General features: G+C 49.6%; 1 protein-coding gene across 13 annotated transcripts in view; it reads right to left on the minus strand.

The window, feature by feature from the left end:
* The window catches only part of LOC101156725 (brain-specific angiogenesis inhibitor 1-associated protein 2), a 37,595-nt gene extending 14,610 nt beyond the window's left edge, over positions 1-22,985 (minus strand). For 2 of the 13 annotated variants that reach the window (XM_023949294.1, XM_023949303.1), the window contains exons 1-7: positions 22,646-22,983; positions 12,709-12,784; positions 9,437-9,523; positions 2,349-2,360; positions 1,996-2,057; positions 1,634-1,705; positions 1,415-1,552 (exon numbers count right to left, since the gene is read on the minus strand). In XM_023949294.1, coding sequence (XP_023805062.1) covers positions 1,415-1,552; positions 1,634-1,705; positions 1,996-2,057; positions 2,349-2,360; positions 9,437-9,523; positions 12,709-12,784; positions 22,646-22,720 — 522 coding nt within the window. In that variant the 5' untranslated portion in view covers positions 22,721-22,983. Of the gene's footprint in view, positions 1-1,414; positions 1,553-1,633; positions 1,706-1,995; positions 2,058-2,344; positions 2,361-9,436; positions 9,524-12,708; positions 12,785-15,534; positions 16,510-22,645 lie in introns of those variants that run through there. The other 11 variants (XM_023949302.1, XM_023949301.1, XM_023949295.1 and 8 more) reach the window with 10 other exon arrangements.
* Between the last annotated feature and the right edge of the window lie 3,332 nt (positions 22,986-26,317).

Below are 26,317 nucleotides of genomic sequence, written 5' to 3' on the forward strand. Positions count from 1 at the left end.
ACTAAGGGGGCGGAGTTATGGAGTTAGGATCTGTTGTGGAGTTGGGATTTGCAGGATTCTGGGGGGAGGAACTCATTTTGGTGAGAAGATGAACTCTATCATTTCCAGATCTCACCAGAATTCATTACATTTATTGGTTCTGTTGTGAATCATGACCACGCCCCTCCTGAACCCTTTAAATTTTCCATGAAATGTTGTAAAATTTCAACAGTTTACACAATTGTATAAAGAGTTGCAATAATTGAAATGACGGAGCTTGACTCCCATTAACGTCGGAGCTTCGTGATGAGTTAAAGTGTCACCATGGCAACCGTAAAGCTTCCATGGCACCAGAATGTCCACGTCATCCAAATATAAAACAAGAAAACTGTCTCTGGTTTCAGACGATGGCGCCCTCCAGAGATCAACTTGAACAAAGTTTTTCTTAAACTAAACATTTCAGAAAAAGCTCCACAGGAAGAACTGAAGAACTCGTTTCTTAGTTTCCCTGAGTTTGGCTGAAGACGGAACCACAGAAGCTGACTCTGCCTCCATCCTTCATGCATCTCGCTGACATGGAGCCAGCTCAGATCTTCAGTCAATCACTGCCTTCAAGGAAACTGAAGTCCAGAATTCCCTGGAAGCTGTCAGCGGATGAAAGCAGAGATCAGAGCAAAGCTCCTGGAAACATCTGAAGATGAAGAGACCTGCAGCTTCACGCCAGTTCTCTTTATTGCATTTCTGCGGACATGAAAGGAGGAGCTCGCCGCCTCCATCTTCAGGAGGACAGAGACCGATGGGGAGGGGGGCGGCGGCATGGAGTGTTATTAAATACAAACAGGATTTCTGGATGAAGAAGCTGTTCTGTTGGGTTTGAGGTTTTCTTTAGTGAAACTTCATTTTCATGTCCTTTTCCTGAGAAGATTCACATTTTTACGACTTTTCAAAAGATTCAGTTATGGAGATGAACCTGAGAGACTCTCCTCCATTTTCTTTGTCAGTTTACAATTTAGCCTCCATGTTTGTGGACAAAAGTTTCCATTTATTTAGTTTTAATATCAGTTTTATTTGATTGTTTTGATCTTAGAATGTGTTGCTGCAAAGAAGGAAAAGTTAAAAGAAGAATCTTAGTTTACTTGTTGAAGTTGGATGTTTGGCGTCGGAGGACGGATGTTCTACTCTGACAGTTTTTTTGCGTTTCATATATTTTTTTATTAGAAGTTTGACATTTTTTGTCGGAAAAACACAACGACTAAGAAACTGTTACGACTCTGGCTGCATGAAGTGGGTTTTGGCCTGAAGCCTTAACACGAAGGGCACCACAGTCAGAGGCCCCGCCCCCTTCTGCGTTTCCCGTCAGTAATGGAGCAAACCACACGGGGCCCCTGGCCCCGCCCTGCCTGTGGCCCCTACAGGCGGCAGAGCCGACACCCACCTGCATCTCCTTGTCTCCGTACTTGGACGGGTGTTTGCTGCCCTGGCTCTTCCGGCGCAGCTTCTTCAGCTCCGCCTGGCTCTTCTCCAGACTCTCCCCTTTGCTCTTGTGCTCCGTCTGGTACTTCTTGAGCGCCGCCTGGTGGGGGGGGGGCAGTACAGACATTCAGTTCTGCCGGCAGAATGTTGGAGCTTCTCCGTTTCTCCCTCAGACTCTTACGTTCAGGTAGCGGGCGTCCAGCTCCACCTTCTTCTCCAGCTCCGTCAGCAGCTCGTTGTGGAACGATTTCAGCTGAAGGGAAAATGAAAAAACCTGTTCAGGAAAGTTTGACGTGATCCAGATTCAATCCTGAAACAGAAGTGAAGACTCTGCTCCTCCTCCTCCTCCTCCAATAACAAAGCTGCTTCTGTTTGTCTCCCTCCCGACTCCTCCATGGTCACTTTCAGGACTCGGACTAAACCAAAACCTCCTTCTTGGTCCGTTTGGATCATGTGACCTTCTTGTGGTTTTTCATTTTTGGTTCAGGAATTCTAACCTGCAAACCCCCCCCCCCCCCCCCCCCCCCTCCCTATTTCACTCACCATCTCTTCCAGCTGGATCTGGATCTGTCTGTGCACCTCAGCCATCTGGAAGAGAACGTCCCCTGCAGAGACAAAGAAAAGAGATGAACACCGAGGGAGGGGGGCAGCAAGAAGTCTGTCTACACAAACCGTGCACAAACCCATGCAGACACACAGAGCGGTGAGGAGGAGGAGGCGCGTGAACGGATGAAGGAGCCCATCCAGAAATCTAACTTCTGCAAAGGATGGAATGTTCTCCTGTTCTGCTGCACATGTGCAACATGGAGGGGGGGGGGGCAAAGAAAACAAAGCAGAAACTCAAGAAAGTAAAAGATGACTCATGCAGCCGGTGGGTGGGGGGTTTAGATACCTACATGCTGCCTCTTCTGATTATGCATCAAAACAAAGACAGAAAGATCCAATTTAGCTGAGAAGACTGAAGAGAACCAAAGAAACCATCATCCACAAGTCCAGAACCCACACCGGATCCCCCAGAGAGGAACCGCGGCCGGATCCCCCCCAGAGAGGAACCGCGGCCGGACCCCCCCCAGAGAGGAACCGCGGCCGGACCCCCCCCAAAGAGGAACCGCGGCCGGATCCCCCAAAGAGGAACCGCGGCCGGACCCCCCCCAAAGAGGAACCGCGGCCGGATCCCCCAAAGAGGAACCGCGGCCGGACCCCCCCCAAAGAGGAACCGCGGCCGGATCCCCCCCAAAGAGGAACCGCGGCCGGATCCCCCCCAAAGAGGAACCGCGGCCGGATCCCCCCCAAAGAGGAACCGCGGCCGGATCCCCCCCAAAGAGGAACCGCGGCCGGATCCCCCCAAAGAGGAACCGCGGCCGGAGCCCCCCCAAAGCGGAACCGCGGCCGGAGCCCCCAAAGAGGAACCGCGGCCGGATCCCCCCAAAGAGGAACCGCGGCCGCATCCCCCCAAAGAGGAACCGCGGCCGGATCCCCCCAAAGAGGAACCGCGGCCGGATCCCCCCAAAGAGGAACCGCGGCCGGATCCCCCCAAAGAGGAACCGCGGCCGGATCCCCCCCAAAGAGGAACCGCGGCCGGATCCCCCCAAAGAGGAACCGCGGCCGGATCCCCCCAAAGAGGAACCGCGGCCGGATCCCCCCCAAAGAGGAACCGCGGCCGGATCCCCCAAAGAGGAACCGCGGCCGGATCCCCCCCAAAGAGGAACCGCGGCCGGATCCCCCCAAAGAGGAACCGCGGCCGGATCCCCCCCAAAGAGGAACCGCGGCCGGATCCCCCCCAAAGAGGAACCGCGGCCGGATCCCCCCAAAGAGGAACCGCGGCCGGATCCCCCCCAAAGAGGAACCGCGGCCGGATCCCCCCAAAGAGGAACCGCGGCCGGATCCCCCGAGGACAAACAAACTTTGATAACGGATCTAAAAAAAAGTGAAAAAGCAGAAAATGTCTCAAAAATCTGGAGAAACAGGTGAAGCTGAACATTTTTCAAACTGGTTTCATATTTAATTCTATTTTCAGCTTCAACTTCAGAACTTAAACAATCCTGACAAATTATTTCCATGAAGCTTCACTTCTTCTACGCTTTAAGGATGGAGTCATGGAGACCAGACCAGAACATCAGACCCAACACTGACTGAAGGAACCTGCAGGTGAGTCTGCTGCTCCACTAACCTGCCTCAAAACCTCGTCTGCCCCCAAATATCTGCTGACTTGGCCTGAAGGGGGCGGAGCCACCGCTGGGACGAGATTAGCAAGCTTAAAGAAACGCTGTGGTCATGCAGACGGCGAGGAGGGGATTTAGGAGAGGTGGCAGTGCTGCACTTTGGAGGAGCTGGACTCTGAACCCGCCACAGGAACACGGATGTCACAGATACATATGTGAGGCGTGATGGTTGACACCACGGAGAACATACAACCCCCCCCCCCCCCCCCCCATATAAAAAAAAACACCAGACAACCAGAAGACCTTATTTCACGTTGACCTCAGATCCAAAACAGTTTTATTCTGTTTGTCAGAACCGGATCGAGTTGATCGGAATGAGGAATTGATCAGCAGATATGCGGAGTTCTGCAGAACTTTGCTTTGACCGTACGGTTCTGGTGATGGTGAACGCATCAGACACTTCTAAGGATCCGAACGAGACCGAGGAGGACAGCAGGAGAAACGCTCCTCTGAAGTGGGAGGACGGATAAAGGAGGTGAAGTCTGTGTTCAGAGTTTCTCCTGAACTAAGCCCCCCCCTCCCATAAGGTTTAACGTCCCCCCCTCCACATCCAGCAGCAGCCAAACCCTGAAATGAGGTTTTAAAATACCTGGACGGGGGGGGGGGCACACATAAACCAGAAAGGAACAATCACTGCTTTGTGAACGAGGAGCTCCACGTTGACCCAATTCCTGCTGCTGTAATTCAGAGGAGACCAGCAGGGGGAGCCACAGAGAAGAATACCTCTCATTAGCGGGTTTTACTCAGAATGGTCCGCATGTTCTGAAGAAAGAAGAATTTAGACCAAATCCAGGCCTCGTGGGCCAGTTCCCAACATGTCCTCCAACCAACCTGCCATTGAAGCTCCTTATTGGCTAAACACCTGGTCCAGGTAATCAGCAGGAAATAAGGCGGAAGCAGCAGGACAGCGGCCCTCCAGGCCTGGATTTGGAGACCCCTGCTTAGAGAGATGATCGTTTCTAAATACAATAAACTTCCAGTTTGAGCCTCAGAATCAGGACAGAACTGCAGGTGTGTTTCTGAAACGGACCGATGGAGGATCATCTTGGTCCAGTTTTCGGTCGGCTCCACTCGTGTTCAGGTTCAGATCTGGGTTGAAGGATGTTTGAGACCTTCAGGACTGTCACGGATTTTTCCAGGTTTAACGATCAAACTGATCAGGAAAAGGGTTTTCCCTGCAGCTCTCTGACTGTCAATGTGGCGCTGTGGTTAAACGTTCCACACCTCAGAGGGTCACATCCATGAAGCCTGAAACTGCGGCTCACAGGATTACAAACGTGAGCAGAAAAGAGGATAAAGAAAAAGTTTGAGCAGATCCGACTTTCGGGGGGAGAACAAGCTCATTATTCAGCGGGACAAGGACGGCCCAAACATCTGGCTTCATGGGAGGGGGGAGCTGCAGCTGATGTCCCTGTGATGGAGCGCCTCTGGTTTCTCTGCAGAGAGAACCGTCCAATCCCAGGAAAGCTGCGCTGGAGGGAGCAGGAGGAGACCCGGCCTCCTCAAAGCCTCCTGACTGACAGCTTTGAGCCGAAACATCCCATTTTTTCATGTCAACGAACGCAGCTCTGTGGTTCCACCTGGAGCCAGAGGGAACGGGCCAGCCGCCATCGTGTCCTGAACACAGAAGCGGCAGACCCGCGTCAGAGCTGCCACAGTGTTGAGGCCACAAAGCAGGAAGTGATGCGTTCAAACGTGGAGGGATTTTCAGGCTGTGCCTCCTGACCCTCCGTCGGGGGGACGTCTCCCACTCAGCTCCTCCCTGCAGCTCCATCCCAAACCCGTTAGTGTCACCGATCGGCTGGAGGTTGGCGGGCCTTCAGGCCCATTTGGCGGGGGGGGGGGGCCCTCATAACTGTCTGTTTGTCCAGGCCGGCGCCGGAGCAGACGCAAGGACAAAGACGGTGGAGTACGGACCGAAGCTGACGAGCAGCAGATACACTTACTTTAGTTACTTTAGTTACTCTAGTTACTCAAAGGAAAACTAACCCAGCAGCTCAGCTCTGATGCTGTGTCACAAACTGCTCAACGTTTTTCTAAAAAGGAGTTCATAACCTTAACGCTCCTGTGCCTGAACCCCGGAGGAGGGAGGAGCTACGTCTTTAGCCTCTGTGACCCAGCAGACGACTGTCAGATCAAGCCTTTTCAAAGTGAGCCCCTCCCATCCACAACAAGATCTGTGGGGAAGGGGGCCTCTGCATGAGAAAGGTCTGCAGGTTCCGCCGCACGCAGAACCGTCTCGCCATGAATTCAGATCAGGTCGAAGCTCAGGGGAGGAGTCAGAGTCAGGTGGAGGTCCAACCTGGAGCAGGATGACAGCAGCAGGCATGAGGAAGATGAGAAGACCCCCCCTCATCACTGCTTGATCCAGATTCCTGAGACGGTCAGAACCGGCAGTAACAGCAGAACCAACATTCCACCTTAAATAAGGAGGCAGAGAATCAGCCCTGCCTTTGATCTGCATTGAGATGTTTTGCAGCAGAGCTGACACCACATCCATGGAGTCTGATGATCAGAACCGAGTCCAAATGGATCTGAATGATCCTGCCAGAGTCCCATTTAAAGAACAGGAGCCCTCAGAGACATTTGAGCTGCTTCTGTGCTTCGTTAAGCTTTCAGTTTGAGGTTTTTGGTGATCTCATTCGGCCCGATTCATCTCTTCGCGGTTCTGTGATTCAAAGCTGCTCCTGAACGCTGAGTCCTTTTACGGGCTGAGGGGAACCGGAACTGCAGGAGCTTCCTGATTTCCAAATATGGAGCTGGGGAGGCAGAGTCCTCGTCTGCCATCGTGACGTCACCGACACTCCATGTTTGGGCTGCGGATCGAGCGCCGTCTCCTCCAGAGCGACTCCAGTCGAGGCGATGCGCTCGGGCTATTTTTAGCAACCGGAGCAGAGTCGGCGTGCTCTCCCAGGGCTGCCTGCGCTCCCACATCAGCGTGGGGGCGTCCGCAGACACGCATGAAGCTGCAGTGTGTGTGGGTGGGGGGAGTAGGAGATGCTGCAGCGTCTCGACACAGGCGGTGCTGCTGCAGAGCCGCTGGTCCAACACCCACAGCAACAAAAGACGATGACACGTGGAGGCATCCACTCCTCCTCCTGTGCTGGATTGTCCTGGCCTCCTCCACAGCGCCCCCCTCAGGAGGTGCAGTTTAAGTGGTTCTGCAGAATCAGGCTCTTCCTGGTTTCTCTTTGAGCAGAACAATGTTTGGCTCCTGAAAACCATTTCTGCAATCATTCTTTTATTCTTAATGTTTCTGTTCTCTGGGTCGTTGACATTTTCTGATAAACCTTCAGTGACTCCCAGTGAAAACTATTTTTCCTGTTTTTCCTTCATCTTTTCCAGATGTCACAGGTTTCAAATAAACCTTTAAAGCACAATTTCTCCTTTTCTTTAAACTGACCCGGCTTAAGCTTAAAGCTGCTTTTTCAGGACTAACTTTGTTATTTAAGTTCTGTTGTTACTATTTTTTATTTAATTTTTCACTTTTGTGATTTGCACGTTAGAGAAAATTGTTTTTCTTTCAATCAGAGAGAGAATTTTCTGTCAGCAGTTTCTTTGTTGATTGTACTAAATACATAAACCTACTGTGTTCAAATACATTTACAAATAAAACTGTGACATGATGATGAGAACTCTGCAGCCATTTGGACTCTTGATGCCAACATTTATTTCCATCTTAAGAAAAAAAAAGAAAGTTTATTCATAATTTTGTTTTATGTAGGGGTTAAATTAAAAACCCATTCTGAGGAAAAAGGTGTTTTGGTGTTTTTAACATGCTCTTAAAGCAGTTTTCTGATGATAAACAATAATTTCAGATTAAAACCATTTGAGTATTTCTTTCTTCAAAAAGGGAGCAGATGAAAAAATGTCCTTTCTTGTGACGCAGCAACTGAAATGAGTCTCCCTGCTCCGCTCCATTCTGATGCATCCATTTCTCCATTTATGGTTTCTGACGGTTTCCTACCTTCTGCATTGAGCTGCCAGTCGGTAAAACCCGTCCGTTCTTGGATGCTGTCTTCCTGCCTCTTCTCCTGCTGTTTGATCTAGTCGTGTGTCGTTCCCTTTGTCTTGTGGATGGAGGTGGTGATGTGGTCCTTGTGTTGGCAGCATCTTATTTCATGAGCCTCAGTCTCCGGGTGTCCTTGAGGGTCCATAACTTACAAACGTATACGAGTACGAGTGAGTCTGACTTTTGCTTTTAGGGAGAGGATTCAGCCGTGCCAGAGGATTTCCAGTTCTGATCATCCGCTCTCAGACAGATCCATGAACGTCTTTGTTTTCCTGGTCTGGGCTGGAATCTGGATCAGAACTGTACAGCTCTGATGTTGCTGCTGTTTTTGTTAGAGGTTGGGGTGTGAGGGTCTGTAAGAAGACCACTGGGAACGCTTTCAAAAATGGATCAGATGAAGATGGGTGTTGGACTCTGAGGGTGTTTGGAGCAGACGTGGTTTGCTGGCATCAAGCGGTTAATTCTGTTTCACACGTTTTCCTGTTTTTATTGTCATTTTTGGTACTTTGATTCTGTTTATTTCTTTGAACTTAGAACTCTTTTTTTTCTGGTTCTCTTCAAATATCATAAAACAGTTTCTGGAGCTGCTTTAATCATTTTCAGAATTTTTCCGGTGTTTAGTTTCGGTTTGGTTAAAAATTCATTTGGTTTTAGCAGAGATTTAGCATTTTGGATCATATGAGGAACTGAGTTTTGGACGACCGTCTCATTGTTCAGCTGTCTGCGTGCGTAACGGCGTGTAAAACAGCGGCTGAGCTGGTCGCCGTGCTGAGCGTGCACGAGGCCGGATAAACCTCTTAGTGCAGAAGGGAGGCAAACACCTTCATCCCTGCAGACCAACAAACGCTTCGGTGCAGATGACCCATTTACAGCTCCAGCATGGAGCCGGACTCAGACAGTCCAAGGTCGAAGGAAGTCCAGCAGAGCAGAAAACCTGCCCCCGCCGCTCCCCCACTGAAATTAACTCAACTTCACGCTATGAACTAATCCGGTCTGGAGTTTTTAGGCCACACTTCTGTCCGTTTCCTCTATGGAGCTTCTTACGGGCTTTCGTTTTCTGCAGATGCATTGTGGGAATCCGCCTCTTTCCTACATTTCATTGGAAACGCACAAAATCTTAATTATGCAACACGTTCCCCGAAAAACTTTCGGAGTCCCAACCACACAAACTGAGATCCTCTTCAGAGCTGCTGGTAGCCGACAGACGGCGGACCCCGGGCGGACGGAGATCTGCTGAGTCATGGTTAAACTGTCCGAGAGATGGAGGAGAACTCGTGCAGAAGAGGAAACGAGAGCGCAAAGAGACCAAACGATGGAAATAAACGACCCCGAAAGACGGACGGACGGGGGGGGGCTTCTGCTAAAACGTTGAAGCTTCAGATGGAGACGGCCGTGTGAATAATGAATGTCCCTTCAGCATCCTCTCACTCGCCTCCCTCCTCTTCCTCTCTGGGTCCTGCCATCTTTTCAGGAGAAACTGCAGCGATCCAGAACAAATGCAGCCCCGCCCCCTCCCCGGCGCTGGGCTTCACACCATTTCCTGCATGAAAACCTGCCGTCACTGAATCATCCAAACCGGAGCCGTTCAAACCGAAAACCAAACAACAGACTCGCCGACGAGTCTTCATCACCTTTTTATCTGTCAAACGTCAAAGACCTACACAGATCCAGACGATCAGCTGCTTCTGCTCAAACGCTCATCGAACCCCCCACCACCCCAACGGGGGCTACTGCCACTACAAGGACTCACCAAGATCCTTAGAGCCTTGGCTTTCGCTGGCCATCTCGCCCATCCGCACCAGAGCGTCGAAGTAGCCCTTTGCCGCGAATGTGACACCTGGAAACATGGAAGCATTGGGCGTCAGATCAGGTCTTCTTCAGCTCTGCAACCATCCCCCCCGACAGCCCCCAGCAGTCCCTTCAGAAGCGAGGTCAGGTGAGGGAGGGAGGAGGCAAAAGGCGGCGATGGCGGCCAAGCGGGAAAGAAAAAGCTCTATGGGGGCGACAGCAGGAAGCGGGAAGCGGCAGATTTTCAAGGAGTACTTCTGACAGCCAGAGATAACTTTCTATCTGCTGGTCAACCAACCACCAATGTTCTGCAAGGTTCTGCGTTTGTGGGGACTCTTTAAGGGGGGAAAGGACGCAGAACACCTGAACATCACTCTCCCCCTTCAGTCAAAGCTAATCTGTTATAGCAGCTGGGTAGCTCGGTTGGTAAGGCAGAGAGCCGCCACGCAGGAATCCAGGGTTCGAATAAACAATGGTACTGGCAATATCAATGGCGAGCATTGACATATTGTATTTATCCCATTGTGTGATAAATACAATATAATAATAAATAATCTGTGAGACTATCAGGAGCAACGTCCCATGGAGAGGTTCTGAAGATGTTCTGCTGGTTCCCCTCTACCTGTGATCCCTTCAGCAGTTACAGTCTCCTGACGGAGACCCCAAAGCAGCGTCTGAGACCGAGCAGCAGAAACAAAGCGGCGCCAAGTCCGGCGGCGGACACTTGTCCGTCCGACAGATACATATGGATGAGCGGCGAGCGCATAACAGAGCTGTCAGGCCGATGAGCGCCAGGCTGTCACAGGAAGCCGAGTACCAACATGACGAAGCTTTCATCTGCCCACGCGGGGAACAATGGAAATCCATTCCGAGTCCCTTCACGCCAACACTGCCGCTACACAACCTATTGTTCTGGAAATGAAAAACGCTCAGATTCCTTCAAAGCCCCGGAGGAGCCTTCTGAGATATTAAGACGTGGGTGAGGCAGAAGGTGAAGCAGCGGCTGAAGACGAGAGGAGATGGAGGAAGAAGAGCAGGTCCAGGTGAGGAAGAGCAAGACAGTCTGCCAGATGGAAGGGGAGGAGCAAGAAAAAGGCAGAGAAGAGAAGGCCTGACTAAAAATAGCCCCAGAAGAATAAAGAGAAGCAAATGTCAACCTGAACATCAACAGGAAACATGAAGAAAGCCTAAATAAAATCAACGGAAACACCCGACAAAACGTGATCCGTGATTAGATCAATCATGATTAAATCAATCCATGTTTGTTTTTGTGGTTAGGTTAAACATTCTCAAAAGCATAAAAAGACTAAATTAAAGGAGCTCAAAGATGCTAACACACATGCTAACCACAGCTAGCCTTAAAACGACAGCTGAAAGACCCGTGCTAGTGCTAACATTAGCATGAGTACAGATTACCAAGCAGAGATACAGGACTGTGGACGCCATCAGAGCTCCTGAGCTTCAGGATGAAGACTTGGAGTTCTGAATGGTCTCAGTCCTTCAGACACACACAGACTGTTGTGATGGCGGCAAACATCCCTTTATGTTGTGTAGGTCCTTGGTGAGTTCCTCACCTGGATGTTGTGCAGCTCTACATGCAATGGTGTTCATGTGTCTGATGAAAATGCTTTTTATCATCTTCTGATGCAGTTTATAGAGTTTCCTTTCTAAATATTTCTGTATTCAAATGCTTGTGAATCAGGAGCAGATGAAAAAATGATGAAGATCGTACGCTGGGCGAGCCATAAGCTCCGCCCCATTCTGATGCAGACAAACAGATCCATGAACGTCTTTGTTTTCCTCCTCTGAGCTGGAATCTGGATCAGAACTGGACGGCTGGATAGCTCAGATATTGCTGCCATTTATATTGCACCGCTAATGTTAGGTTGGGTGTGTGAGGGGCTGTAAGCTAGCGGGAGAGAGTTAACAACAGATGACAGGACGTGGGGGAAGACTTACTCCTACATTTGGCCTCAAAACAGCTAAATCGTCATTTAAAGACCACCGGGAACACTTTGGAATAGATCAAAGGATGATCGGAGAGGGACTTTTGACGTCAAAGTCTGGACTTTTGAAAAACTGCGACTATGAAGAAACGAAGAGGTATGGAAGATGATCTGGACTCTTCTAAAGGACGTTTGGCTTTGTACCCATTTGACATTTGGTTACAGAGGAACCAGGCTAAGCTAATGCTAGCTTGTTTTCCACCTCCATCAATAAAGAGGTGAATCTGGAAATGTGGCGTTCTTTACCATCGGACAGGTCCAACGCTTCAAATGTTAAAAAAATGTGACATTTTAGGTTTTGAGACAGAAAACTGCTGATTTAAACCTGGAGTAGACGTGTAAACACAGCCCAGGGGACACTGATCAAACCCACTAATCTTTGGTTCCCCCCCCCCCCCATCCCCCATCTGCTGGTTCCAGAACCGAGGCGGCTCAGATGTTTTTACCAACTGTAATGTGTTTGCTCTGCGACCCGACACTGATGGAGTGTAATCCTCATTCTGCACTCACAGGCCTATTTTTAGCCTCACCTTTCCCACAGAGGGGGGGGGCTACCTGCTTTGAAGTCCTGCTGAATCTCCCCTGGAACCGGCAGAGGAGAGGCCGGTTCTGAGCAGGAAGCGGAGCGGCGAGGCCTCCATGAAGGAGCTGAAGGGGAGGAGCAGCTCCAGGCAGGAGCAGCTCCAGGGAGGAGCAGCTCCAGGCAGGAGCAGCTCCAGGCAGGAGCAGCTCCAGGCAGGAGCAGCTCCAGGGAGGAGCAGCTCCAGGGAGGAGCAGCTCCAGGGAGGAGCAGCTCCAGGGAGGAGCAGCTCCAGGCAGGAGCAGCTCCAGGCAGGAGCAGCACTGCAGCTGCAGATCATCTCTGCACACAGCTGTTCCTGTTTTCATCTCACTCCGTCTTGTCCTGGATACCGACCCCCTTTCCTCAGCCCCAGGGGGGGCCGGGCCTAATCGGATTTTCCCGATGCTCCACTTCCCTTCGTCTCCTGATCCACTTCAGACCAAACCGGTTCAGAGTTTAACCTTGAGCTTCTGTTTCACGTGAACAGGATCACAACACGGGTCAACATCAGACTTTTTTTTTGGGGGGGGGGGAGGGTGATGACACACAATCACACACCAAACAACGGCAGTAAAAAATCTGATCTTCATGGTCGTCACTTTAGTCTGAAGCACAGACATCTGTGTGTCAGGAGGACAAAGAGGCGGCGGCGGCGGCTGTACTCACTGTTGAGCGCCTTCTCGTAGCTCTTGGCCATGGCGATGAAGTTCCTCAGACACGGGTTGAACTGCTCCATGATGGACTGGAAGGAGGAGAACCGCAGATGTGGTTAATCCACCAGGAGGAAGGAGACTGAACGGGAGCTCCGCTGATCACCACCACTCTTTACTGGGGCACGAGCACACTCACTCACATGCACGCCCACACACACACACACACACACAGTCAGCCACAGCATCCAGAAAGGAGCAGCAGATAAAATCTGAGGGTTTGATCCCCATTTTCTAAAGACCGGACCGTCATAAACCCACTTCAAAAGACCAAACGGCTTCAATTACTACTCAGGACATTCAGAGTAGAGCGCCCCCCTGAGGGCAGAAAGCTGCAGTGTCTGAACAAGTTGAAACCGCCTGTCTTCGTTCAAATCCATGACGGTTGTGCGGTGAGACACAGAGTTGGATCAGAACTTTGTTTTCAGTCGTCCAAGTTCCACAAGGTTTGCAGATTCCTAACGAGCTGAAAATGAAACCACAGCAACTGTAGACGCTCTACGATTCAGGTTCAGCTCTGCAGCAACACAGAAACCATCAGAAGGTTCTAACCAGACATCTGAGACGGGTTTCTCTAACAGATCCTCTACAGCAGGGCTGCTCTATCCTGGTCCTGGAGATCTACCAACCTGCCTGTTTTCCAGATCTCCAAGCCCTGCTAGCTGCTGATTGGCTCAATCAGATGTTTCCAGATTCTGACTGAATGAACACACCTGGTCCAGGTAATCCTCAGTAAGCAGTGCAGGGAGAGCTGGAAAACAGGCAGGGTGGTAGATCTCCAGGACCAGGAATGATCAGCCCTGCTCCACAGGATCCACCTTCACTACATCTTAGTGACTAGTATCACTGAAGTCCAGCTCTGAGCACTTCACTCAGAAACTGACCGACTTTGACCGCTCTGTAGCAGAAGGTCAGGGGTGAGCCGCCACGTCTGACCTCCACGTCACATGACTGAAGACAGTCTTCATATTCAAACCCAAATGAAGCTTTAGGATCAACTAAAAGGAGGAAGAAGAAGGGATGGAGGAAAGGTGGAGCGAGGGCGTCCAAGTCCGACAGACGCTGTGCAGGATGCCGGCTAATGTCCAGCGAAAAAACGCTAGAATCAGGACGGATCGACCCGGGGGGGGGGGGGGGGGGGGGGGGTAACGGGCTGCACGCTGACTGAGGCGGCGGCGCCAAGCTACATATGCTGCTCAGTGACGGTCTTTGAGGGCAGATCTGCAGTCACGACACAATGAGCTTCTGAATGAAAACCCTTCATCTGCATCGGCTCACTATTTATACCCAGAACTCGCTCCGGGCTCGTCTAACTCCATGTGGCGAGGAATTCAAACACGTCTGTGGACGTGGTCCAACTCTGGATCCTGGCGCTGCACCGCTTGGCATCAAGATGACAGACAACAAACAGCGAGAGCCTGACGACACAAAAAACTGTTGGTGCAGGTTTTTCTGTCAGACGAGTTTCTGGGCGGCGCTGGTTCGGCGGTTTAGGTGATCCAACAGGCGACGGCGAGCTAGAGCACAGCCCAACTGTCCCGAGGTCCAGATTTCTGAGTCTGACCAAAAGAATCTCAGTCCAAACCTGCCGCTCCTCTCTACCACCCTCCACGGACCCGGACAACCCAGAAACCTGCCACGCCCGCACAGGTGCATGTGACTGAGGCCTGACCGTCATCCTCCAGAGCAGATATTTAGTACAAGAAGAAGAAACAACAATCTTCAGAGTTTCCATGTTGGTCTTTGACTTTTCTTTGACTAAACGTGGTTATGAACCATTAGCTGGAGAGGAATCTATGTGGACCCAAAGGAAGTTATGACTTCCTGTTAACTCAGAGCAGACTTTAACCCAAAGCTTTGACTGAACCGTCTAGTTTTAGACGCGGATGTAAAGCAGAAAACGGGTTTTTGGAGCAGATGTTTTAGGGGTTTTGGGTCACCTGCTTGTCCCACCGTCACCACCCTGCTTCATCTTTGAGTTCAGGTTTGTTGTCTATATTTTTTTTAAACACTGATTTTGAATGAAAAATTAACAAATGAATCAACCTTTAATCAATCAGACTGAGTTGTCAATGATGAAGGCTCCTCCTTAGACCTCCATGTACAACAAATAGAGTTTCCTTCTTTAATCAGGGTTAAAGTCTCAGCGTCGTCTTCTGGGGGTCCGGAGTGAGGTTCCTCTGGTCCAAACCGTGGTCATCTGAGAAGGAGCCAAAGTCAGGAGTTTTCTCTCACGTGAATTAAAATCCCAATCGGATCATTATGGAGGTCGGATGCTGATTAGCATTCCACTGAGTGAAAGGCCCGTTTGAGTTTGAGAAGCTAAGAGGATTTAAAGATCGACGTCTCCGCCTCTCATTGTTTCAGGGACGCATTTTTAATGCATCAAAGCAATCAGATGGAAACTCTGATGGACGCGTTTCCCGCCGTTAGAAACTCCAGGAATGGAATAAATCCCATTCCGTCTTCGTGATACTGATGGTTTCCATGCAGCATCAAACCACAGAGACGTTTGACGCCTGTCTTCACACGGAGAACCTGTGGGTCCAAAGGGGACTGAACTAAACATCCCATCAGAACATGGCGGCACACGGACACCGCGTCCCGCCACGGGACAAAGGTTATCGAGCCGTCACGCCTCATCAGGCTCTGAAACGCCAGCGTTTTTAATAACAGAAAAGCTCAAACTTAAGAAATTCAACCTTTGAATCCCCTAAAGTGGGGTTTGAAATGTGCTGATGGGTTTATGGAGAAGAAAAGAAGAAGAAGAAGTTCTTCTTACCCAAATCTAACCAAAGAGAAAGAGAGGACAGGTAGAGAGGAGGCAAATGAAGAAGAAACCCTGGAAGACCAGCCGTCACCAACAGAACCATTGTCGACCAGAAGACAAACACTTCAGGCACCAAATAAAGAACAAGCAGCTTTCAGAACATTGTGACCCAGCTGGCTCTGCGTCAGGCGTGCAGATGACGCCTCACGTGTGTGAGAGCGCACGCCGTTTGGAGGTGACTCAGAACCCGCCCAGGCTGCAGCAGGCGCACCTCATGTCGGGGCGTAAATTACTGGAACGCCAGGCGGCCGCGTGGAACCATTAGGACGTGCTGCGCCCCTCGCTGCCAAGCAGATTAACCAGCGAAAGGAGGTCCGCCCACCCGTCAAGAGGGGCGGGACCGCGCCAAGAAAAACAAAGTCCTTTCTGTTATGTCTCTAAAATAACCTCAACTCAGAGAAGCAGGCAGAGGACGCCAGACTTTGAGGTTCTATTTTGTGCTGAACGCTCTCCAGACATAAAGTGGTTTTTCATTTACGTGACGCCAGCTTGGTTCTAAAAGTAACAAACAAAAACTCATTTAGAGGCAAAGCAGAGCCAACATGTTCCTGTAATAGAGCCTCCATTCAACCCAGCTAGCTGCTGACTCCGGACTGTCTGTTCAACCAAAGACCGTGTGAATCCAGAGGAACCCCTGGTGACATCTGTGTACTAAAACACACGCGTGTTCTGTGTTCCACCCGGTCTGTGGTGTGTCCGACATGACGGTCTGGAAACTGATGGGTTAGGGACGCAACCATTGCTAGCATGTGTTAACCACATGCTAACACCAGTATTTTGAGTATAGTAGTAGTTCTGTCCCAGGCTAACTAAAGTATACATGTATTTTTACCTAAGAGAGTCATGAGAAAAACTTGCAGCCAAACAAAACCTGCTGCACTTTGTACCTTGGTCTTGGGACGTTTGTTAATGTTTTAATCCACGTTGCATCCGCTGCTTTTTTTTCCATTAAAGCCACACAACCAGAAAGGTTACTGCCCCCAAGTGACAAACACACCCCTGAACCCTGATCGTAAACCCAGCGAGCGGCGCAGTCAGAGCTTTACGCTCAGTAACTTATCTTAGCGCTCGTTCAATTAACGGCATGTGAGGGAACGTTCAGACCTGCGGTTCCTGGACCCTCAGCACTGGTCCAACTTCTAGACAGCGTCAGGCATGTGAAGTCTGACCACAAGCACAAATGACGTACCCGTCCTCTGTAGAGACTGTTGGGACCCGGACAACCAGAAACCTGCAGCACCTTACGGTTCAACCCCCATACGGGTCCATGTGTCTGAGCCTAGAAGTAACGGAGACCTTTTCTCTGACTGAGACTCAAAGATTCCCATCAGCTAATGATAAACAGAACTGTTGTCTCACAGTATCAACAGCAGATGTTCCTATGTTTGTTTGTTCTGGTTCTCTCCGACCCAAACCGTTGGAACAGACGGTTGACACAGTCTGGACCTGCTGGAGGTTCCTGCTGTTTTCTCCAGAAGCTATTTCTGTATAAACCCTAAAACAGTCGGAAGTTTGGGTTTTTATCTTCTGTGATTTATGAACAGAAACAGATTTGAAAAAGTTCAGCTAAAAACTCTTTTTTTATTTAAAAACACATTTTTCATTTAATAGGTCTGCAGGCTTTGGGTTTGGGTTTTAGATCGGTCTGATTCTGGAGCTTCTAGCAAAGAGAATCGTTGCTTCTGCTCCTGTCGAGAGTTTATGACACAGTCCGGCAGACGCCTGCAGTCCGGCAGACGCCTGCAGTCCGGCAGACGCCTGCAGTCCGGCAGACGCCTGCAGTTCGGCAGACGCCTGCAGTCCGGCTGACACCGCAGACTCCCCAGCATCCAGAAGAACCTGCAGAACCGGAGCCGAGTGTGGAGAGCATCAGTGTTCTGAGCATGTGCAGAAGCTGCCGTGGCTCATTGTTCTGGTTCTCCCTGTTCTGTCCGGGAACGCCGCAGCCTCCATTTTCTCTGTCTGCTCTTTCCTGTACATGCGCCTTTGTGAGAGGCAGCCCCCCCCCCCATTTGTCAGACGCAGCATTAAGAGCCAGATAGAGGGGGGGGGCCTTCCGGCACCATATATGGGTGTACTGGAATCCCCCCCCCTCCCTCTATCATGACAGGGCAGCCCACTTCCATTTCATGTTTGGCCGACAGCACGGCGATGCTGGAGAGAACGTCACCACAGCGCGCCCCCCCCCCCCCCCCCCCCCCCATCTAAATCTGAGCGATGCGAAGACGCAGCCGAACGTTTGCTGCCAGTTGAACCCCCCATCTGATATCTGCACATGCAGATGGCGGCAGTCATGCAGCACCACGGCTCCAACGCGTCCCGCTGACGGTGCCTCCATCCTTTCAATGCTTTTCAGAATAAAATTTCCTAAAAAGGCGAGGAGAGCGACACCTTCAAGCTAAGATTGAACGGTCGACTAAAATTTAAACATAGATTTGCGAAAACGTTTGAAAAACCTTTTATTCTAAACTCATTTGTTCCGGCTTCAGAGGCTTCAGAGGCTTCAGAGGCTTCGTTTCCAGATTAATTCATGTAAATGCTAAATAGTACAATATATACTAATATAATATGAAGCAAACATTTTTGTTTTAGTTTTAAACCAAAGAGCACCATTATAATGATGATGAATTCCTAAAAAAAGTTTTTTCTTTCAAAATAAAAGCACTGGTTTTAAATGGATTCATAATTTTTAGGAATAAAAATTAAGCTTTTGTGGTTTTCCTTCTGTTTATAAACGTTAGCCGTTTAAAAAATGCTTTTAAACACGTTTACAAGCAGTCAAGTTATATGAAGACACCCTAATGTTCCTGTAGAATCTATATTATAAATGTCAGATTCAAATATTAGCAAAAATACCAACATGAACTTTTGAATCCGGCCCATAGTGGTCATTTGGAGAAGTGCAGGGATGCTTTTCTTTTGTCTGAAAAAAGTCACGTGTGCAGAAAGTTTGAGGAGAAACATAAAAGTCTTGAACACTGACGCCTTTCATCTGCCGGATTAAAGCCGTTCAGGCGCAGCACGAGGGGGGGGATTACCGTTGGTCAATTCACTAATCGCTGGATAAAAACAATCAAATGTTTGCACACTGCCAGCGTCAATTCTGTTCCTTCATAGGACAGAAATGTTCAAATATTGGGGTTTTTCCATTGCGTCGTGGAACTTTCCGGTTTAAACCTCCAGCACCTGAACGTCTCCTGCACCGTTGGTTTCATGTTAGAGTCCATCCATGCGGCGAGCAGCGGTTATGCAAAACATGCAAACGAGCTGCAGGAGGACCAGCTTTTTCAGCACGAAGATCCAGATAAATGTTCCCCGTTTGAGGGAGCATTGCATCATGGGCATCACTGCCTCCCCTCACATAACAGCCAGAGCGACAGAGTGACGCTGCTGAGGCCCCGAGATCAGGGGCGAGCTGCTGCAGCAGCTGACGGCTCCTGCAGCAGCTGACGGCTCCTGCAGGAGCCCGTCAGCTGCATCAGGAGCCGTCAGCTGCTGCAGCAGCTGTCGGCTCCTGCAGCAGCTGACGGGCTCCTGCAGCAGCTGACGGCTCCTGCAGGAGCCGACAGCTGCTGCAGCAGCTGACGGCTCCTGCAGCAGCTGACGGGCTCCTGCAGCAGCTGACGGCTCCTGCAGCAGCTGTCGGCTCCTGCAGCAGCTGACGGGCTCCTGCAGCAGCTGACGGCTCCTGCAGCAGCTGAGGGGCTCCTGCAGGAGCTGAGGGGCTCCTGCAGCAGCTGAGGGGCTCCTGCAGCAGCTGAGGGGCTCCTGCAGGAGCTGAGGGGCTCCTGCAGCAGCTGAGGGGCTCCTGCAGCAGCTGAGGGGCTCCTGCAGGAGCTGACGGGCTCCTGCAGGAGCTGAGGGGCTCCTGCAGCAGCTGAGGGGCTCCTGCAGCAGCTGAGGGGCTCCTGCAGGAGCTGAGGGGCTCCTGCAGCAGCTGACGGGCTCCTGCAGGAGCTGAGGGGCTCCTGCAGCAGCTGACGGGCTCCTGCAGCAGCTGACGGGCTCCTGCAGCAGCTGAGGGGCTCCTGCAGCAGCTGAGGGGCTCCTGCAGCAGCTGACGGGCTCCTGCAGCAGCTGAGGGGCTCCTGCAGCAGCTGACGGCTCCTGCAGCAGCTGTCGGCTCCTGCAGCAGCTGACGGGCTCCTGCAGCAGCTGACGGGCTCCTGCAGCAGCTGACGGCTCCTGCAGCAGCTGACGGGCTCCTGCAGCAGCTGTCGGCTCCTGCAGCAGCTGACGGGCTCCTGCAGCAGCTCCCAGCTGATCGGGCCTCGTCAGCTGCTGGAACCTCCCCGTCCACCCGCAGGGCTCCCCCTCCTACATCTGTCCTCCAGCCGCGGGGCGGAGGGATGTGGCGGTCTGCTTGAAGACGCCGCGCTTCTCAGCTCCACATAATGAGGGGGGGGGGGGAGAGACAGACTGTCCTCGTGTGGGGATAAAGTGTTCAGCAGTATTACTCACAGCACACAAATCCCTCCACAGCCACAGATCCAACCAGAACCATCCAGCTGCTCTCAGAGAACAAAAACCAGCAGAGGAGATCCATGTGGACCCAAGTCTGAGTGAGGGTTCCGGCTGCCGGAGAATGCCGGTCCAGTTCCGGTTCCAGTTCAGACGGCTGAGGAGAGGGGCCCCAGCTCCGTAATCGGATCCAGAAATACGTTAATAATCAATCATAACACGCAGCTCCAAAGGAAACATAACCGCTCAAAACCAGAACCAGTCCGCCGGTTCTGAAGGCCGGTCCGGTTCCAGTGAAAGTTTGGAGCTTGAGACTGCAGCAGAAGCAGAGAAGATCTGAGATGTTTCTGCTGCGACGCTCAAACCCAAACACAGAAGCGTTACAACCCAACAGAACCATCAACCAACCCGGAGCAAATCAGTTCAAGTCCGGTCAGAACCAGAACCCCACTTCTTCAATTTTAAGCTCTGTCTGTTCAATTTAAAAAACTTTTTTTTATCAAAATTAAAAACCAAAATTCTGACGCTATAAACGTATCGTGATGCATTCAGGCTGCTTCAGGGAAAGTCTGGACAAAAGTGTTTCAGAGCCTCATTTTGAACGACGGCTGAACTGAAGCTTCAGAGTCCACCAGATGCTCTGCCCTCCATCCCCGCCAGCTTTCCCAACAACGCTCGTGTCGACGTCGTCGCATCCTGAACCTCATCCAAGATTCACTCTCCGCTTTATATTTCTGAGCACAAGCAAAGTCAAATCTGCCAAAACTTACTGACATCTAGTGGCCACGTTTGAGAATGCAGCTAAATCAGTTTTAACACCTGAGATGTCGCCAGCAACGGCAAACCGACACGTGACCTTTGAGCCACCATAGCGGTTAGACCGTTTACTGAATTAGGCGTCATTTGGATTCTGAAGCAAAGGAAAGCGTCTGATCTCTGCGTTTACGGCGTAAACTCCTCAGTCCAAAGTTTGACTGAGCAGAGCTGCTTTTCTCTGCGTCAGAATCCGTTAAACTGGGTTAAAGGTGTACGGCTACGGGCGTGCGGCTACAGGCGCGCGGCTACGGGCGTGCAGCTACAGGTGTGCGCTCCATCTACACCCTCTGAAGGCTCTGCTCACATCAGAGCTACTGTACATCACTTGACTGGTTCGGTCCAGTCTGGTTCGGTTCTGAAAGTGGCGCGTGTGAAAGCTAACCGGACCAGACGAAGGAGCGACACTTATCGGTCGTCCACTGTGGTGGACGCCACATCTGTAGAATAAGGCACAGATGGTTGGCTGTATTGAGTGGGTCGGTCCTTCATCTATGATGCGTCTCCGTTTAACAGCTGATATTTGCTGCGTCAACCTCCTGACTGCAGAGAACAGACAGACGCCTCTTCCTCCCTCCTCTTCCTCCCTCCTCATCCTCCATGCTTCAGTGACTAAAGCGATCTGTGAGCGCCTTCACACCACTGCGGCGGTAAACGCCACGCCGGTGAGCGGCGGTCTCCCGCCTCCAGCAGCCAGGCGGGGGTTGGAGCCATAATGAAGCAGCCTGCAGATGACAGGAAGTCAGCGCGGCGGCGCATCCCTGCATGGCGGCGGTTTCAAGCCCCATTTCCAAGCTGTCACTAAGACCCCCCCCATATTTGTGCCTCACCCCTCCCTCCCTAAAATTAGAACAGTGTCATGAAATCCAAAAATAAAAGAATGAAATAGCTGTGAGACTAACTATGCTAACGATGCTAAATGACTTTAAATCCTCTGATAATTGTTCAAAGTGAAGAAATAAAACAGAATAAATTAAAGATGATAAAAAAAAACATCAACAGGAACCAAAGAATTTTAAAGACATTAAAAGTAGCCCAAAAGTTTTCCCGCCGCTATGGCAGCCATGTTGGTTTAAGTCAGAATTGTTGGGTTTACGTGTTCTTGTCGCTGCAGGACATTTGAATTTTAGGGAGGATTCTGACGTAAAACCCAAACCCGGAGCAGGAAAATTCTGACCCGTGAGGTCCAGAGGAGCAGAGGAGCCAAACAAATGGATTCTAACGAATCCACAGACAGAAAATAAAGATTGAGCTCCAACAGAACAGGAACTGAATTCATGCTGGATTTTCTGAGTGAAACGGTCTCAGAAACCAAACCAGTTCCTCCTGGAGTCAAACCCCCCGCCGAACCGACCAGAACCTCCTCCATCCAGGAGGAGAACCTCTGAATGCAGGAGGTTCCGCGGAGGCTCGGCAGGTCTGCTCCACGGAGCCCCTCTGTCTGCAGACCCGCGTGCGCGTCTGCCCGCGCGCGTGCGGGTCTCCTCCGCGGAGCCCGCGTGCGTGCGGGTCTCCTCCGCGGAGCCCGCGTGCGTGCGTGCGGGCTCTCCTCCATCTGTGGAGCCCGCGTGCGCGCGGGTCTCCCCCGGTCAGTCACGGAGGGAAACTTCTCTGAGCAGCTGCCGTTCGGTTCGGACTTTGGACATGATGAAGGGCCGTCTCCGCTCAAACAGAACCGGCAGGACACGTGACCCAAAGCAGCTGCTACACCTGCTCCAGAACCGCTGTCTAACAGCGTCCAGAACCGGTCCCGTTGCCTCCCGGGAATCGGCAGGTGTTTCCCGCTCACCTTGTACACGTTCTCCGTTATACGGTGCACCTCGTCGGTTCGGGACATCTTTGCCGTTTCGCTGCTCAGAACCATAGACGGAGGTTTCCTCTGGATGAGGTTCGGACGGGTTTCTCCAAAGTGAGGCGGGAGGAGAGAAGCCGCTTCCGGCGCCGCGTGCAGAGACGCTCCGTTCGCGGGATCCCGGCTTATATAGGAGGCTCCTCCGCTGCGCCCACACCGGATCCCCACGCAGCCCGCCAGCCAGCCAGTCAGCCGGTCCGCCAGCCCCGCCGTGGAGGCTGAGAGGCGGACTCACGGGAGAGGGGCGGCGCCGCCTTCACGGACGGTGGGAGAAAGCGCCACTGGCGGCAGCAGCGGCTGAACGGATGAAAACACATTTCTGGAAAACAAACAGTCACCAAAGATGATTCAACTTTAGGATCTGAAAACAGTAAAGTTACTAACCTGAAGAGGAATTATCTGGAGTGAAAAAAAAATTTAAATAAAAAAAAGTAATAAAATGTATGGTTCAAGTATTTTTTTACAATTATTTTTTTGCAAAAAAAACAACATTTTTTTAATAACAGAAGCAAGCAAATTCGGTGAAAGTAAAACTAATTAGGTTGTGTCTGAATTCCAATTCTAACGCTAATTGCAGGAAAACAGTGTAGTGCGGCACGTTGTTATGGAGTCCTATACTGTTCATAATTAAATAAATAAATGTTTAATTAAATAAATAAATATGACCTTATGCAAATACACAATCAACCAATAAATCTCTTATAACACCGATGTTAAATTAGCCATTATATTATTCAATATATTTCATTTTGCTTTAAAAACCTGTTCATTATTTTAAAACAGCATTTTAAAATATTAATTTTATTCATGTGGAATATTATTATAATTCTACGTCTTTTTTCAGAACCTTGGATTTCAAAATCAATATTTTCCAAAGTAGCTTTGTTTTTATTTCATGTTGCTGTTTTTCACAATGGCGTATTTATTTCATGAAGAGCTTTTTCAGGAGAATGAGTCTGTCTGTCAATCAAACTAGACAAGGCGGAGACACTTTTGTGATTGGCTACTCCTTTACTCAGACATGAGCAGCAGCACCCTGACTACATCGATCGAAGATGCTTCAGCAAACGTGACGGCGCAATGCACACTCCTCAACACTAGGGGGAGTCTGCACCTCAACACATCCACAGTGTTACACGAAATTGGGCAGTTTTTGTTCTAAATTTGCGGATAAAAGTGGCTTTGGGCGAGTGTGTATAATTCAGGTGATTTTGTGGTCGGTTAAGCGGTTATCATCTTCTAGTAGTGGTCTAAGTTAGGCTGGGTGGCTGTTGGAGTTCCACAAAATTTCTATGAACTGGAGTTCCATGAATGCACCATGCCGCGTGTGGGAGGAGCTACCAGCTAATGTTTTTAGCCTGATAGCCACATGGAGCGGTTGTCTGTGATTATCTCAGTAACAATGCATGGATGCACAATGTACATGGAGTGTTAAAAGATCAGGTTTATTTATTTTGAATAGTTTCACATGATAACAATGTTTCCAAGTTTGAGTTCATGAGATCAGCCCAGAGAGTTTCTGCTTCAGCTCAGCGCAGTCAAACTACGTCTTAAATTACGTGTAAATCAGAGCGCCCAGGCAGCGCGAGAGTGTATGTGTGAGCTCAAGTTAAGGGTCTGTTGCCCTGTCGCCCGGAAAAGTAATAATAAAAAAAGGTTTCCTCCAAAGTGCAGAGTCTGATTCTTGGAGTAAGCCCTGGCTGCAGAATTGCTCAATCAATCCCGGATCTCCGCTGCGTTTTCCGACCACGGTCAGAAACGTCATCGCAGGAAAGGTTCAACATATTCCCGGGAGGGAAAAATAAAATCAGAGGACCTGATTATAATCATTGTCTCAATGACAATAGAAAAATATCATAAGGTTCAGGAGGCCTCAGCAGGCTTCTTCCGCTTTGCGCAGCTCCTGGTCTGACTGTTGGTCCGCCAGCTCACCTCCTGTGAGCCGACATCAGGCACGATGTGAGCTCTGAGTGAATGGCGTAAGAATGAGGAGTGTTTCAACGACCGGAGCTCCTCTGTGGTTTGGTCCACACAAACCCTCAAACTACAAAAACAGAGTCGTCCATGTTTGCATCTTCTGCAGCAGACAGATTGTTTGTCTCTATTTGATCTCTAATGTCAGCAAAGCCGCACGGATATCACTAAAACATGTCATCTCTCTGACTGGCACACCGCTGAGCGGGTATCGAGGAATAAGAGTCGATTTACATGGATCAGCCAATGAGCGTTTAGACCCCGCCCACTTTCACTGATTGACAGATAGACCCATTCTGCTGAAAAAGCTCTTCATGAAATAAATCAGCCATTGTGAAAAACAGCAACATGAAATAAAACAAAGCTACTTTGGAAAATATTGATTTTGAAATACGAGCTTCTGAAAAAAGACAGAATTATAATAATATTCCACATGATTAAAAATGAATATTTTGAAATGCTGTTTTAAAACAATGAACAGGTTTTTAAAGCAAAATGAAATATATTGAATAATATAATGGCTAATTTAAAATCTGTGTGCAGGTTTTTCACAATTTCATGATCTTTTTATGTATTTGAGAGATTTATTGGTTTATTGTGTATTTGTATGAGGCCATATTTATTTATTTAATTATGAACAGTATAGGACTCCATACGTTGTCGTGTCCTGAACTTTAACTTTAAAACTGTGTCTGAATTCCTTCTCTACTCAACATTTAGTGCTCTTCAAATCTACAAATCCAAAATCCAGAGCGCTGGAAATTTCCCAGAAGTCTCTGTGAAAACCAGTGTGCATCAATGCTCACTAGAACGGCGAATATGGACCACAATGCATTGCGTCGGAACAGTTTTTGCCAAAAGCAAAAAGTATTTAAATGTATTTTTATAATAAACCAATGTTTTTATCCTCAGAAAACAGTGGATCATAAATAACTGTAGTAAAACGCTCATATCTATTAGATTTTAACTTTGTGAAATGACGTCATATCCACCGTTAATAAAAAACAGGAGTGAGCGTCAAGTCTGAATGACTTTTAACATTCAGGGCTCCACATAGTAGCACACCGTATAGATTTTAGTAGGTGGGGGTTATGGCGGGAATTCAGACACAGATTCAGACAGCGATACAAAACGGCGAAGGCTCTTTCTAGTGCACTTCCTGAAAGAGGTACTGATGTGTTCAAATGATGGTTGTCTGGTCTAAAACATGTCTCTAAATAATAATCCTATACTGGAGTGGTAAAACTTGAAGTGTTTTTTTAGCTAAAGCTTCTTGTTTTTAGTTTTTAAAGAGTTTAATGTTTTTAATGTTTGTCACCATCAAATCCTCTCAAACTCCAGATTGTGAGAGTCGCACTAAATCCACATTTTCAAGACAAACGTAAACGTTTTCATTTTAATTGTAGAATGAATTTGTGAGAATAAACCTCATTACTGAGAAGAACCCTGAAGATTTGAACATTTATAAAAGAAAAGGTGAACAGGGGCCTCCTGGAGGAGCCAGACGCTCCCACATCAGAATGAATGAAACTCATTTAGCAAACAAAAAGGAAGTTCAGGCGTCTGAAGGATTCTCTAACTTTCCCGCCGTTTAATCTCCAAACGTCTGAGTTCGACCAGAGTCAGACGTTTTCC

This window comes from Oryzias latipes, chromosome 19 (assembly GCF_002234675.1).
Source record: "Oryzias latipes chromosome 19, ASM223467v1".
In the NCBI taxonomy this organism is placed as follows: Eukaryota; Metazoa; Chordata; class Actinopteri; order Beloniformes; family Adrianichthyidae; genus Oryzias; species Oryzias latipes.